General features: G+C 45.1%; 1 protein-coding gene across 5 annotated transcripts in view; it reads right to left on the reverse strand.

The window, feature by feature from the left end:
• MECP2 (methyl-CpG binding protein 2) overlaps positions 1-10,076 on the reverse strand; it is a 59,067-nt gene extending 48,991 nt beyond the window's left edge. Inside the window, exons 1-2 of one of the 5 annotated variants that reach the window (XM_080795118.1) lie at positions 9,974-10,076; positions 4,674-4,797 (exon numbers count right to left, since the gene is read on the reverse strand). In XM_080795118.1, the coding sequence (XP_080651244.1) occupies positions 4,674-4,699 (26 nt within the window). In that variant the 5' untranslated portion in view covers positions 4,700-4,797; positions 9,974-10,076. The remainder of the gene's footprint in view (positions 1-4,673; positions 4,798-9,973) is intronic. The other 4 variants (XM_080795121.1, XM_080795119.1, XM_080795122.1 and 1 more) reach the window with 4 other exon arrangements.
• Positions 10,077-16,446: the final 6,370 nt, after the last annotated feature.

Raw genomic sequence — 16,446 nt, forward strand, 5'->3', positions numbered from 1 at the left:
CAGGACGTTCCTTATGCATATTACAATACAAGTAAGACAGAAGGTCCAGCAGCTTCAGGAGACCTTTCAACTCTGAGTCCCAAGGAGCCACTGCAACTTAGTACCAAAATAAAAATGCTCCATTTTCTTCAAAATTCACAAATGAGAATTGGCTGAAGTTCCCCTTGTCGAGTAAAGGCCCCTGCCTCATAGGCTCTGCTCACATGAGGTCACATCTGATGAAAGGGAAGCTTCTGAAGTTTTGCTTTCTAGCGCTAACTGCTAAAAATTATTTCTTCCTAGCCTACTTAACGGCTCTCTAGTCTCTACAAATAGCACCGCAGCCACAAATTTGTGTGTTCATCTACGCACACGCAGTCTTTTCTTTAGAACTATGCAATTAACAGAGCACCTGGGTGGCTCAGATGGTTAAGCGTCTGCCTTTGGCTCGGGTCGTGACCCGGGGTCCTGGGATCGAGTCCCGCGTCGGGCTCCCTCCTCAGTGGGGAGCCTGCTTCTCCCTCTGTCTCTCTCTCTCTCATGAATAAATAAATAAAATCTTTAAAAAACTGCAATTAACGGGCCACCCTTGCTTTAGCAATATCTCTCCAAGTTTAAAATGCATGTACTCTTTAAGCCAGCAAGTCTCACATCTAGGAATTTCTTCTACAACCCTTAAAAAGAATGATATGGCTCTACAGAAACGGATATCAATCTCCAAGATACATTAACTAAAAACAGCAAATTTTGGAAACGTGCAAGGTGTTTTACTGTTTGTGTAAAAACGCACACCCACCCTCGTGTACATGCCCACAAAATATGTAAACACAATTATAAAATAGATAACAATATGAAGTATCTAGAACAGTCAATTTCATAGAAACAGAAAGTGGAAGAAGGGTAGTGGCCAGGTGGGGGAGGGGGAACAGGGAGTTAGGGTTTAATGGAGATGGTTTCAGTTCTGCAAGATGAGAAGGGTTCTGGAGATACATAATGGGGACGGTTGCACAAGAATATACTTAATGTCACAGAAGTATACATGTAAAAGTGGCTAAAATGCTAAATGTTATGTTAGGTATATTTTACCACAATCCAAAAATTACACCCAGGTGCGTGTGCACAGGCACACACACACACACACACACACACACACACACACACAATTAATGAGAAACTGGTAATGATGGCTGCCTCCAGGGAGAGAAATGGATATTTGGGGACAGGGTGGCAAGTAGCTCTTTAACCATATAACCTCTTACACAACCTTTTTCGTTCTGTACTATATACCCATTTTTAAAAGTTCATTAAAAAAACCCAGCCTATACAAGAAGCTTTTTCTTAATTATAAGTCATTTATATCCTTTATCTAAGTAAAAAATATTTTTCAATCCAAATCAGGATTCCACTTCAGTTTTAAGGTTATTTATTAGATTTAAATGATGTAAGCTGCAAAAAATTACTTTTTCCCTAAGAATATATTCACCAAAAGCCTGCCTTTATTTTTATGAGCTATTATAGAAATGCTTCAAAATCATCATAGAAGAAAATTACCATTTTTATCAGTACACAACTTTTATTCCATCACAACCAAGCTAGCTGAATATAGAACTGTTTCACCAGCAAAAAGCCCTCATCATAATTCAAGACAAAAATCAGCCTGCAATTACACGAGTTAGGAAACAAACGACGCTTATGTTGCAGTCTACCCTAAGCTCTCACTTCTGTGTCAGAATCTAAAACACACACGCGCACGCAAGCATATATGCACACACACCCTCTGGATTCCTCCTAGTTTATCCAAAACCTACTTTGTGAAGATCCACTATTTTCTCGAGTCTTCTGGAATGAGTACTGGAGCCGTTGCCACTGGTACTGCAGCCTCTTTGGCCCCGCCCAAGTCAAGGAGAAAGCGGCACTTGCAGGGCCCCAGACTGCCTCTGCCTGGAATCAGAGGCTCAAGAACTTGTTGGGGGAATGAACAGATGATTATATGCTGACCAGCTAGCCATCAAGACTCACAAAGAAAAACTTCAGAAAGAAAAAAGTAAGAGACGCTTTGCTCACTCGAACTCAAGTCTAAAAGTGAAGACTTCACTAAAGGTGGAGATGAGGCGACTGCCTCACCAAACGGCTATGACACAACCAGTTAAGCGGGCTCTAGACCTCATCCCGACCCAAAGCTCCACATGAAAGAGGCATTTTTATAACCATATGAAAAACAGGAAAACTTACCTATAATTCTTTTGTATGTATCAATATAATACATCAATCTTTTTTTAGGAAGAAAAATATACGGATGGCTACTGACATGTTCTTAAGGTAGGAAAGGACTTTCTAAGTATAAAGGCGAAAGAAAAAAATCCTAACAGAAATTTTATATATCAAAAAAGACAAGCAGAATCAAAAGATATACGACAAGGTAGGAGAAGTAGCTGCGTGATGACAGAGAGTATCCTTGATACATTACAAGTTCTTACAGATCAACTGAAAAACAAATATCCTGATGGAGGAACGAAGGCAGAACACCAACAGGCAAGCAACTCACAAAGACCAAATACAAATGGCTGATGATTACTGAGGTCCGGCCCCAGTAATAACCCAAGGAACACAGATTTAAAAGATGGGCATCCAATTCTGGGAGGGTGTGGGAAGAGGCACTTTCTCATACTGTCATGGGAACCGCGACAGCCACTTTAGGAGGCGATGTGGTGGTACCCTCAGCAATTCCAAGTCTAGGCAGCTGTTCTTCGAAAAGACTGGCACATGTGGAAGTTCAATCCAGCAGCATCTTTAATAGTGAACCATCGGGAAAGTCAACAGGGGGACAAGGCATGACAGTAAGTCAGCACCATATCACACCGCCACTTAACAGAAACGAGGCAGAGAGAAATATATCACAAGAACAGATGCAAAACATGTATAGTATCATCCTCATTTTGTTAAAACACAAAATGTGCATATTTGTACAGCCTGAGAAGATTCAGAAGGACCTGCATTTATAGTTGTTACTCTGGGTATCGCGAGCATGGACAGTAATGGTGAGCTTTCATCTTTTTACATGGTATACTTTAAAATGGTTTGTTTTCTATAAAAGCATGCATTATTTTTATAATTTCTTTAAAAAGGAAAAAAGAAAAATAATAAGAAACTTATCTAGTAAAGACAGGTTCTGTCCTTGCAGAATTCCCTTCAGTTTCTTGAAGCTCAAATGGCTGTGTCTTTCCCAATCGTAAGTAACAGATATTTTTCTAAATATCTCTTCCTTTCTACATGTCTTAGAAGAAACTATATAGACTGACCACTGCCTGTTTTATAAAATCCATTCATAATCTGAGAAAAAGACCAGGAAAAACATAAACCACCCCCAGGCCTCACATCTACCAGAAGAAACGCATTCACTGCCATGATACATTTAGTCCACACCATTTCTGAGACAATGCACAAAGCACCAGCCACACAACTCCCACCAGCATAAATATGTGGTGTACAAAGGACGTCCTGTCAGCAGGGCCCAGAGTACACCCCACAGCAATAAAGGAGAAATGACAATTTGAGTCACAGGATCAGGACTGGAACCAAATTTGGGACTTGGAGGCAGCGCAATGCTCCTCACTTCGTTCCACATCTTCTATTCTCCCTTACCCCAGCCCTGCCCTCACACAGTCCTCTAACAGGCCATGTTATGGATGGCCACAGAGCTTTAGACTCAGGTGTCAGAAACCACCAGAGAGAGACAACAAAGTGCTACCTGGGGGTCTCAGCCGGAATCACGATGGCAGCGTAAGCGTAAACTCACATTTTTTCTTAGGAAAAGGAATGGAAAAATTCAATCAGTATGTTCTGCCTTACCACATGGAATTTTGAAATCCAGGTGTCAAAACATCAAATGTGGAGTGACCACTGATTTTAAAAAAGCTTGAAATATTGAGCCTGACAGTTGAGAATTAAGGAACCACTCATTTTTACAAAATTAAATCCCACACAATGGCACCAAAGTGGCCAAAAGTGTGGCTTATAGAGCACCTGAGTGTCAGACCTCATATGGCTTGGATCCTCAGCTTTTCCAAAGGCATTCATTCTACTCTAGAGTCTCGAGAGCCAGACCCGTGTCTGGGTGCTCTCTTTAGTTCCCGTGGGAGGAGGGTAGCAAGCACAGCCATTAGCCGTGGGCTCTGTGGTTCTGTGACAGCTTTCAGGAAGCCGTCCTCCTAGGGGGCCGCACACCAGTTCCCGTATCTGAAAACGTTTTACCACTGCTCACTAACATTGACCAGGAAGTCATTTACCCAAAACCAAAGCAAACAAAGCACCGCGCTGAAGACCGCTAGGCAACAGCAGCAGTGGCAGGTGAAGAGCTCAGTCAGAGCGCCCTCGGCTCAGCTGACCTGCTTCAAGGTGAACTGAAGTTGCAGATCACCAGTTCCGGCTCTAATCTGACGCCCGCCCCCAGATCACGCTGTGGCTACCAAGTAACCCTACCCAAACTGACCTTTCAGGGCTCAGGGAAGTGACTTTTTTTTATTATATGGCACAGTTTGGCACAGTTATAGCTTTAGTCTTTGGGGTACTTTTATACTGTCCAAGAGTAGTACATCTTGTTTTTTTTTTCCTTGTTTTTTTTGTTTGTTTTTTTTTTAAAAACAGATGGCCAAACCAGGACATATACTAAAAAAAAAAAAAGGAAGGTTACTTACCTGAGCCCTAACATTCCAGCTACCATGGAATCCTGTTGGAGCTGGTCTACAGAAGCAAGATGTATTCTGGGGAGTCACATGTCACATCAAAGCAGGAACTGGTGAGTCTGTATTTTTATGGAGCCTAAAACAAAGAAAATCGTAAGTTGAAAGCCCCCATTGTGCTGCACGACCTTTTTCCCAGGGCTATTTGGGACATTTTGAAGATAAACATATAGACAAAGTACTATGCTATTTCCCAGCTTACCTACTAGAAACAAAGGATAAACCACAAATTCCTAGCACATAACACACATACTAAAATAAAGATTCATGTGTGTTAGAACCGACACTATCACAAGTCACCTCTGAGGGACACTTTGGCACTCTGGCACTATAAAGCGTACTGTCAGTGGTGATCCCTGGTAAGTATTTCTTGCACTACGTCATACAGAAAGGCTCAGGGAGAGAAAACACGTTCAAGAGAACATTCAACATCAAAATGTCATCCCAAAAAGAACACATGAAATCCAGAGGCAAAGTCTCCCTTCTTTTTCAAGCAGCTGAATTTGAAATGAGCTGCTGTAACATCACCTGAAGGAGCTTTAACTCTGAGGGGGTGGGGGGAAGCAGCACCAACAGAAACCAAGCACCCTGGGAGATCCAAAGCCCTCCTCCAATACACGCAAGTCTGTTTCAGAGCGCTCACTTTTAAGCCTCTCAGATCAGTTAAATCACAATGCTCAACAAACTAAGTTATTAGTTTGATAGTTTCTCTTTTGCTTTTGAATATATTCAAAAGAAGACTTCTGCCATTACATTTTTCATCAAGATAACATCATTTCCTTGTTAAAATCTAAACTGCCCCGTATTAGCTAATCTCTGGTTAGCGCGCCGGCCCAAGAGCAGCACTTCTACCTTGACACTAAAAAAGCCTCGAGTATACAATTTAGAGACTATTCACACTAACAATTACTCATGTAATTAAACCCAGAGAAAGGGCAACACCAACCAAGTCTTCTACAGCTGGTCTATAACTACTGGGATGGTACCTAGAATTATCTATTGAGGTGCAGTGAGGCCTTACAATTCCCTTAAACAGTGGAGTCATAGAATACTTTGAAATCCAGAAGTCAAGGTAACAGTACTACTCAGTTAGCTATATAATAAAAATCAAACCAGTATCTTGGCTGGGAGGCCCTGGCAAAGCTACAACTTCTCACAGCCAAGGTTTTTTACTTGTAAACTGAGGGAGCTGGACTAAGGTTCCTTCCAGCTCTGAAATTTTAAGATCTTTGATTAACTCAAGATTTCATGGAAAAAAGAGCAAGCAAACGAAAGCAGGTAAGTAAAAACCCAATGAAACAGTAATTCGCAGATTCATATATATGATGCCCCCAGCTCCTAGGCAAGGAAGACAAGTCAACCCTTCCTAAGGCTTGCTCCCCAGTGCAGACATCTGCAGGAACCGCAGAACAGCCATGCTGAGGACACCTTCGCGTGCCAGCAGACCCGATGTAAGTAAGCCCTGAAGAAGTCATAAAGGCCAAGGCTTTATTCTTGAGTACAACGGCCACACACACCCCTTCGATATGTGAATGGGGATGCCCTGCCTGCCACCAAATTCCCACTCTCACTCAGATCCCCCCAACACCATACCTACCACCAAAAATGGCAGAACCAAGTACTTAAGTAATGGCATGCAAATCAAGATTTCAATAGGAAAAGGTCCCTTGCAAGAGAAAGGCAGAAGAGCATAACTTCGTGTAAGTGAGCCCAAGGAAGAAGAACCCATTCACATCTGTCCTACTGGAAACGAGGAAAAGGCACAGTGGTCACAGTGGTGACAATAGCAATCTGACTGGAGAAGGCTGGTACAGAGGAATCGAGACAAGGTCCTTCCGCTGAAGCAGAAATAATGCTCTGCCCAAGAAAAAAGACTGTGTCTGCCGGCCACATGAGGCCGGTGTGCATGCATGTCACCACAGCAGAGGGCAGTGAGAACAAGCAGGTGTCCTGCTGCGCTGCCTGGGACTCGCCACCAGTCCAGGACTGTTTCCCCCACCCCTCCACCCCCATGTGCTTAAAAAACTACAGTTGATCCTTGAACAACACAGGTTTGAACTGTTCGGGTCCACTTACATGCAGATGTTTTTTCAGTACAGTACTATCAATGTATTTTCTCTTCCTTATGATTTTCTTAATAACATCTTTGTTGTGCTTAAGAATACGGTATATACTACACATAACATACAAAATATGCATCAATCAACTGCTTAAGTTAATAATAAGGCTTTCGGTCAACAGTACGCTATTAGCAGTTAGATCTGGGGAGGGAGTCAGAAATTATACATGGATTTTCAACTGCACGGGGGTGAGAGGTCGGGGCCCCTAATCCCTGCATCGTTCAAAGGTCAACTATAGTCACTACGAATGTCAAACATTTTCTGGGATTCTCTCCTCATAGATAACTCAGGTAGCCTGGCGACAAACTGCCTTAGCCAATTAAAAGATTTCTACTGACAGTCACCTTTATAAACGATGACAGGTTCCAGGACATGTCGTTTATCATGCAAATAGTCCCAGGCAGGTGTGTCAGCGGTGGAAACTGGACCGGAGTAAGGAACTAACAATTTTGCTTCTGCTCTTCTCTATTTCAGGTGAAAGAAGCAAGGTTCTCATTCAGTGCCCACACAGGGGATGGAGTATTCGGGTGGAGGCAACATCATATTGGACTTATCTAGCCAAACTGCACAGCTTCTTTTTGTTAAACTCCACAGTGTGCCGCTGCACCCCTTCTAGCTTTGGCCACACAGAGGCAGGGTGAACAGGAAACAATGACTCTGGCTAGAAATTGCAACGAGAACACAAAATTGTATTCCAACCCTCCCAATGCATCAACAGCACAAACGTCAGAGTAGAGTTTGACTGCATCATGCTCTATCGGGGGAAATAAAGACCCGGTACTGTAGGTCTAAAGCACTCCAGGCACATTTGTAACAAGAAACAGGACGCCGTGAGAGCCCATGAAGCAAGAAAGCTGCAGGTCTCTTCAAGCTATTAGAACATACTGACTTCAGATGCCACCAGGCACTTTTCAGAGAAACTACGTTCTGGAAGCTGCCTGTGCTGCTTAAAAGGCTAGAAGTATGATGAACAGCTAACTGGAGGGGCACTCGAGGAGGCAAGTGCATTGCCAATGATGCGAAACAAAGCAGAGTCCTCGTCCTGGCATGTCATGGGCTGAGATGCACAAACCTTGGAATCTCTGTCAAGTGGGCTTGCGCGAGTGTGTGGCTAGGAAAGTCCCTCAGTGATCTTCCACCAAGCCGACAAGCCACCAAGCTGACGCGCCACAAATGGGTATCTGTAACAACTTATTTAACCAACTGTACTCTAGTAGATGGACTGTGTCCCTTAAGGTTCTCATGTGTCCGGGTAAGAAAATAAAAGCAAGTGTTTCCCGGGCTTCCTGACTGGCATTTGAAATAGAAGTCATAAAAGGTCCATAAATAAGCCTATTCCCTAAAGCCCTGGTGGAAATTCCTAAAAGACTGAAGAAACCTAGACACCATTTTTTGTTTGTTTGTTTTTGTTTGTTTTTTAAAATAAGGATCCAGCAGATATCAAAAGACCCAAGAGGTCAGTTTACTCTTGTTGTTAACTGAACTTGCTGAGATCCAGATGAAAATTCTGGCCATGAAACATGAATTTCTTCTCAAGTAATAACTGCCTATTAACAACACTGAATTTTACTACTACGGCACAAATAAGCTTCATTTTTCTGGTATAACAAAACACCTAAAACTTGTGAGAGTCTCCCAAAGTCTAAGTCACTTGGCATCAGGCGCTGCTAGATTTGCTTCCACCATTACCAACCCCCCCCCCCCGGAATTCGATCCTACCATCTCACAATTTGGGGTACTGATCCCCCACAGAACAGACACACAATGTGTGAATGGCTCGGCAGAGTCCATTCCTGTTCCTGGAAAAAGAACCAGAAGCACACATCTGCCTGACCATGAGTCAGGAATATCACTTTTGTGGTGGAGCCCATTTCTGCTGTGACCAATCCACAACGAACACACTCAACACAGGCGACCACCACAGAGGTAGGTATTCCAGAGCAAGCTTTCCCAATCTCAGGTCCACTTAGCAAGGTCATAAACGGGCTCCTCTGTGAAAGCAATTTTTTTAGACTCTTTACAACGACATTAAGTCTTCAGGGCAAAACCACAGTAACATTGCCACACCACGTAAAAGTCACCTGAGTTTCAGTGTGGGCAATTCAGTTATAACCAAACTAAAAAGAAAATAAACTTTCAGGGGGCAAGTGACAGGAACCACAGCGATGCGATGCACTTGCCCCACCTGGTAATGATGATCTTGAGCAGGGCGCGCTCCAGGACTATAGAAGCCGGTTACATACTATGTCCCACTCCACTTATGTAACTAGAAGATCTCCGGCGAAGGGGGGCGGGGAGGATGGGAGGGCGCTCACATTCTGAGGCCACGGAACCCCCAAAGACCCCGGGGACGCACTCCCACCGAAGAGCCTCCGGTGCTCCCGGACACACAGTCCCCTATCTAAGGTTCATGATGGGAACTATAACCGCCTCTTATGATGAGTTGTGGGACCAGGAACACAACGTCTAGTCCCTTTTGTGGGTGGGCAGTAATTACCACCTACTTTCCCTGCTGGAGGGGAGAGGAGATGGTGGACCGACTCGCTCGCACTGGGGGCAGAAAGTCATGGAATAGGCGAGAAGGAGGGGGAGGCAAAGCCTGGAGATGGGGGTGAGAGCGCAGGAGCCCTTGTGGCGCACTCTCCCGACGGGAGGCGGACTGCGCACGCGCGCCGGTGGGGGGGCCGACTAACGGCAGAGGGGGCGCGCGAGGGAGGGAGAGGGGAGAGCGCGATCCAGGGAGAGGCCAGGGCGGCGGGCGCGCGACGACGCCGCGGGCCCGAAGCCCCGAGAAGGGCACGACGCGCGCGCAGCCCCGACAGGCAAAACCCCGGCGACAGGGGCGCCCGCGGGGCCGGGGGCCGGGATGCGCGCCGGAGGCGGGAGGGAGGGGGGCGCCAGGCGAAGTCGGCCCTGTACGACCGCGCCGAGGACGGTCACCGCGAGTGCGGGTGACGGGCCGAGTGGGGGGGGGGAGCCGTCACCGGAGGCGGCGGGAGGGGGAGGGTAGAGAGGAGGGACGCCATCCGCCAGCCGTGTCGCCCGACCCCGCGGGCCCCTCCCGCGCCTCGTCCCGCCCCTACCCTCCGCCCCCCGGCAAGGGTCCCCGCCCGCGGCCGCGGCGGTCCCACTCACAGTCTCTCCTCCTCGCCTCCTCCTCCTCCTCCGCTCGGCGCGGCAGCGGCGGCGGCGGCCATTTTCCGGACGGCTTTTACCACAGCCCTCTCTCTGAGAGGAGGGAGCGCGCGCGCCGCCGACGCCGGGACCCCGCACGGCCGACGTCGCGCCCCGCCCTCCCGGCCGGCTTGCGCGCTGCTGCACCTGCGCGCCCGCGCCCCGCCCCCGGCACCGCCGCGAGCCCTCCCGCCATTGGGTGCGGCGGCCAGGGTGGGGCGGGGTCTCGGTGACGATGCTACCAATTGGCTGGGGTTGGTGTCCATTCCCGCTAGGGAAAAGGGGGTGGAAACCCTGTCCAGCTCCCGATTGGTTGCCATCCACCGTCATTTGGGGAAAAGAAGCGGCTAGGGCGCGGAGGGGCTGGTTTAGTGGGAGGAATTTGAATATTAAGGATTAATGGGCCCTTGCGGATGCTGGGGCAAGTGAAGGCCTAGGCTCCGCACGCCTTTTTTGCGTGGCCCTCCCGGGCCGTTGACCCGCTGTACACAAACGCACAAACTACGCTGCTGTGAGAGTTTCACCGCACCTGTATTTTCTCAGTATCACCACCTTCGCTAGGAGCAGCAAAGTTGCCTAGCCTGGAGCCTGACGTTGTTCCAGACAACCGACCTTCGTTTCAGGGGCCTATCCGTTGCATTCTTTCATCTGGGCCTGCCGTGTGCCCGATGCCGTATGCCACACTCTCACAGGGTCAGGGAATAAATAACAAACCACAGCCGTGGTCTTCCTGAAACTCTGGTGGAAGAAGACTGTGCATGGCCAGGCTGCACCGAGATCTGTCATTGTTGTATCAGATGCTTTGGTGGAGGTGTGGAGAAGGGGCAGTGAGAGCACAAAGGAAGCAGCACTTAGCTCTGCCAGAAGGGGAGAGGGAACACTTGCTAGAAAAGGTGATTTGTGGGAAGCCTGGGTGGCTCAGTGGGTTAAAGCCTCTGCTTTCGGCTCAGGTCATGATCCCAGGGTCCTGGGATCGAGCCCCGCATCGGGCTCTCTGCTCAGCAGGGAGCCTGCTTCCTCCTCTCTCTCTGCCTGCCTCTCTGCCTGCTTGTGATCTCTGTCTGTCAAATAAATAAATTAAAAAAAAAATAGAAAAGGTGATTTGTGAGCTAAGGTCCAGCAGTTCTGGGTCAGAAAAATATGTAGGAGTATGGGACAAGTTTTATCCAATAGGGTGTGCAGCACAGGACTATTTCTCAAGGCAACCTTAATCGTATTCCTCCTATCTAGTGCATCCAATGCTCCTTGTACTGGTTCTGTGCTTAACAAGGAACCTTCTAGGGGCGCCTGTGAGGCTCAGTTGGTTAAGCAACTGCCTTCGGCTCAGGTCATGATCCCAGAGTCCTGGGATTGAGTCCCGCATCGGGCTCCCTGCTGAGCAGGGAGTCTGCTTCTCCCTCTGACCCTCTCCCTCTCAAGCTCGGGCTCTCTCTCTCTCAAATAAATAAATAAAATCTTTAAAAAAAACAACAAGGAACCTTCTAATCCTGATTTGGTGGCTCCCCTTCATTTATTAAATACCTGCTACATGCCAGGCACCATTCCAGGTTCTGGGTTCACAGTACTGAACAAGACAGTAAACATTCTTGTGGCAAAGATTCATACTAAGCATACAAATTAGTATATGATATAATGTCGCATAGTGATAAGGGTTTTGAGACACATAAAGCAAGAAGGGGGTGCTATTTAGATATCTATAGACTTTTGCCTGTGTTTTATTTCCCCATATGGATATCTGTGGAGAGAACATTCCAGGCAAGTTCAAAAGCCCCGAGGAGCTGCTGGGCCTGGCATGTTGGGAAGAAAGTTTCTGTGGCCAGAGAATAGCAGGGTGTGCAGTTGGAGAGGCAGCTACAGCCACCACGGGACCTGGGAGCCTCTCCTGAGATGAAGCCTTTGGAGGACTTTGAACTGAAAGTTAACATCATCAGATCCATGTTGTATGTGCAGTGTGGAGAGCTGTCCGTGAGGGACAAACTAGAAACAAAAGTCCAGTCAGGAGACCCTGACAACGGTCTGGGAGAGGTGATGGTGGCATGAACTAGGGTGGTAGCAGTGGAGGTTCTGAGCTGTTGTAACACTCATTCTGGATTTTCAAAGTCGAGTAGAAAGGATTAGATGTATAGAGAAAGAGAAGGAACAAGGATGATTCCTGAGTTTTCCACTGAGCAACTGAATGAATCGGTACCTTTCACTATGATGGGGAAAACTGTATGAAACCACATTTTTAGAGGTTCGTATCAAGAGTTCCGTTTTGACCATGTTAAGCTTGGGTGCCTATTAGATGTGCAAGTGGAGGTGTTGTAGGCGTTTGGGTTAACAAGTCAACAAGTTGAGAATTCAGCTCAAGAAGGCATTCAGCTCAAGAAGCTATAAAAGAGGGGCACCTGGGGGGCTCAGTCAGTTAAGTGTATGACTTCAGCTCAGGTCATGATTTCAGGGTCCTGGGGTCGAGCCCCGCAAGTCAGGATTCCTGCTCAGCCTGGAGTCTGCTTCTCCCTCTGCTCCTCCCCCTGCTCGTGCTTGCTCCCGAATGTGTGTGATCTTGCTCTCTTTCTCTCTCAAATAAATAAATAAAATCTTAAAAGAAAAGAAAAGAAACTATAAAAAGAAACAGCAGAGTAAGCCTGGAGGAAATAGAAGACAAATAAGGATGAGTAGAAAAGGATGAAACAGAAACGAATGATAGGATTGGAACATCAAAAGCTGATTCTTTGAAAACCTGAAAAGCAAAAGCCAGCCCTTTAACAACCTAAATATGAAGAGAGGAAAGAAAATTTTATTAGAAATGAAAAAGAGATGCAACCACAGATATATAGATTATACAATAGGTAGTAGATAAGACATAAAATTTTAAAAGGATATTATAAACAACTCTATGGCAGAAAATTGGAAAACATAAACAAAATGAACAAATTCCTAGAAAAGCACAGCTTACCAAAACTGACCCTAGAAACATAAAACCTGGATAGACCCTCTATAACCACAAAGAAATTGACTATGTATCTTAAAAATCTACCCCCTGCCAAACAAACAAAAAAAGCTTGGAGAGCTTTGCAGTTGAAGCCTACCAAATTATTAATGAATGGGTAATTCCAACCATACACAGAAAAAAAACTCTCCAAACGTATTTTATGAGACTAATATAACTACTATAATGAGCCAATGAAAGTATGCTATAGGATATGTTAGATAGATGTAAAAATGCTAGACAAATAAACTGAATCCAGCAGATTATAATTATATTTCATAACCAAGTTGAAATTTATGCTAAGAATGCAAGGATGGTTTAAAATTAGAAATCAATCTTAACAGATTTAAGGGGAACAAATTATATGATTATTTCAATAGATGCAGGAAAAGTGTTTAATAAAATACAACACCTACTTATGAGGAAAACAACTCAGAGAGCTATGAGTAGAAGGGAGCTTCCTCAATCTAATCAAAGGTATCTATTGAAAAGCTTAGAGCAAACATCATATTTAATGGTGTTAGGTGGGAACAAAACAAGAAACAGAACAAGATCTATGGTGCAACATCATTCATGTAAAATAAAACACAGGTATCCTCCTCCGATTCTCTTTGAAACCTCATCCTTGGAGTTTCATCATGAGGAGAAAAACCCATTAGACTCAGTAAGGAAAGATCAATTCCCTGGTTTTTAGGATGCAGACATATAGATACAGCCAGTAATAAAAAGCTGGGAAATGTAATTTAAAAAAAAGACTCAACTTACTCTGGCTACAAAAATTATAAAACGGCTGGGAATAACCTTAAGAAATGCCAAAAACCTATATTTAAAAAATATAAAACTTGACTGAAAAACATAAAAGAAGACGAAAGAAAGAAAGAAGAAAGGAAGGGAGGGAGAGATCTTGGAACACTATATCAAAAACTAATGATGTATTGTATTGTGACTAACATAACACAATAAAAAAAAATAAAGTACTAATCACAGATTAAAAAAAGAAAGAAAGATGGGACGCCTGGGTGGCTCAGTCGGTTAAGCGTCTGCCTTCGGCTCAGGTCATGATCCCAGGGTCCTGGGATCGAGCCCCACATTGGGCTCCCTGTTCTGTGGGAAACCTGCTTCTCCTTGTGTTCCCTCTCTCTCTGTCTCTGTCTCTGTCTCTGTCAAGTAAGAAAAAAACAAACAAACAAACAAACTACTGCATTCCTGGAAGGAAAGAGTTACATAATAAAGATGCCAATTCTTCATAAATTAATCTGGAGATTCTTGTCCCCAAGTCAAAATCAAGGAGTTTCTGTGGACTGTAACAAGTTAATTCTAGATTGGGAAGAGTAAGTGTACAAGACTAGAAGTCAAGACATTTTTGAAAAAGAAAACCAATGAAGAGGATCTTGCTAAATTCCTTAGTTTGACTAAACAAGGCTTAAATAATACAATTTCACTTTTGCCATTGAAAACTAGAAAAACATACTAGAGTTTAAAGTATTCACCAGTAGAATTAAAAATGTGTCATTTAAAAAAATGGGCTATAATATTTTTTAAATGGGTCCCCTTAAAATTTGGACTGCAAGGGGCGCCTGGGTGGCTCAGTGGGTTGAAGCTGCTGCCTTCGGCTCGGGTCATGATCCCAGGGTCCTGGGATCGAGCCCCGCGTCGGGCTCTCTGCTCCTCGGGGAGCCTGCTTCCTCCTCTCTCTCAGCCTGCCTCTCTGCCTACTTGCGATCTCTGTCTGTCAAATAAATAAATAGAATCTTTAAAAAAAAAATTTGGACTGTAAAAGATAAAAACCAGGGGCGCCTGGGTGGCTCAGTGGGTTAAGCCTCTGCCTTCGGCTCGGGTCATGATCTCAGGGTCCTGGGATCGAGCCCCGCATCAGGCTCTCTGCTCAGCAGGGAGCCTGCTTCCCCCACCTCTGCCTGCCTCTCTGCCTACTTGTGATCTCTGTCTGTCAAATAAATAAATAAAATCTTTTTTTAAAAAAAGATAAAAACCAGGAAAATTGGAGCACCTGGGTGGCTCAGTTGGTTAAGTGTCTGCTTTTGGCTCAGGTCATGATCTCAGGGTCCTGGGATCGAGCCTCACATCGAGCTCTCTGCTCAGGGGGGAGTCTGTTTCTCCCCCTCCCTCTGTCGCCCCCCCTTGTGCTCTCTCACTCTCTCTCTTTCTCTAATAAATAAAATCTTTTAGAAAACCCAGGAAAATATAGTGTGAATAGCAATTGACAGAAAACCAACTACCAGAAGGATTTTATCAATATGACAGACAGAGCACCAACTCCTAATTGATCTGTCTAAAACTCCCTTGTACTGATAGGAATATTTACTTTTAGGAAAGCACATCCGAAAAGGCAATGGAAAATGAGAAGGGCAAAACGGATGGTCTGGAGTTGTAGAACTAGCATCCCAGATGATAACAAAAAATTAAGAACATAAATTTGTTTCAAGCACTATGGAAAATTTCCTGAAGTTACTTATGAATTAGACACCTCAAAAAAAGTCTCAGTAAATTCCAAAATGTTGAAATCATGCAGTCCAGTCTCTGGCAACTTTATGATAAGATTCAAACCTAGGAACAAAAGAATGGGCAAAAATAAAACAAAACAAAATGAAAAACCACTTTCCACTTGTAAGTTTTTTTTTTAAGATTTTATTTATTTATTTGACAGATAGAGATCACAAGTAGGCAGAGAGGCTGGCAGAGACAGAGAGAGGAGGAAGTTGGCTCCCCCCAGAGCAGAGAGCCCCACACGGGGACCGATCCCAGGACCCTGGGATCATGACCTGAGCCGAAGGCAGAGGCCTTAACCCACTGAGCCACGCAGGCGCCCCTCCACTTGTAAGTTTTAAAACAGACTTCAAAATAACTCTGGCTGAAGAGGAAACAACAGCTAAAATGATAAACTTCAGAAATGACAATGACCTACGTTATGTAGCTAAAGTAGTCATCTGGAAAAATTAATAAACTTGGGGGGCCTGGGTGGCTCAGTCGGTAAAGCATCTGCCTTCGGCCCAAGTCATGATCTCAGGATCCTGGGACCAAGCCTCACATCAGGCTCTAGGCTCAGTGGTGAGTCTGCTTCTCCCTCTCCCTCTGCCTCTGTGATCTCTCTCTCTCCCAAATAAATAAATAAAATCTTAAAAAAACTTAATAACCTAACTACATGTACTAAGAAATGGGAAAATAGATGAGAAATGAATTAATTCTGATACATTATATTCACAGTTGTATGTGCACACACACAGAGTTTTCCTTCCTTTTTTACGATTTATTTATTTATTTATTTACTTTAGAGAGAGAGAGCAAGAGCAAGCATGTTTGGGGGGAGGGGCAGAGGGAGAGAGAGAGTCTCCAGCAGAGTCCTCCCTGAGCTCGGACCCTGACCAGGGGGCTCAAGCTCACAGTGCCAAAGATCACGACCTGAGCCGAAACCAAGAGCCAGATGGTCAACCAACTGAGCCACCCC

The sequence above is a fragment of the Martes martes genome (genome assembly GCF_963455335.1).
Source record: "Martes martes genome assembly, chromosome: X".
NCBI lineage: Eukaryota > Metazoa > Chordata > Mammalia > Carnivora > Mustelidae > Martes > Martes martes.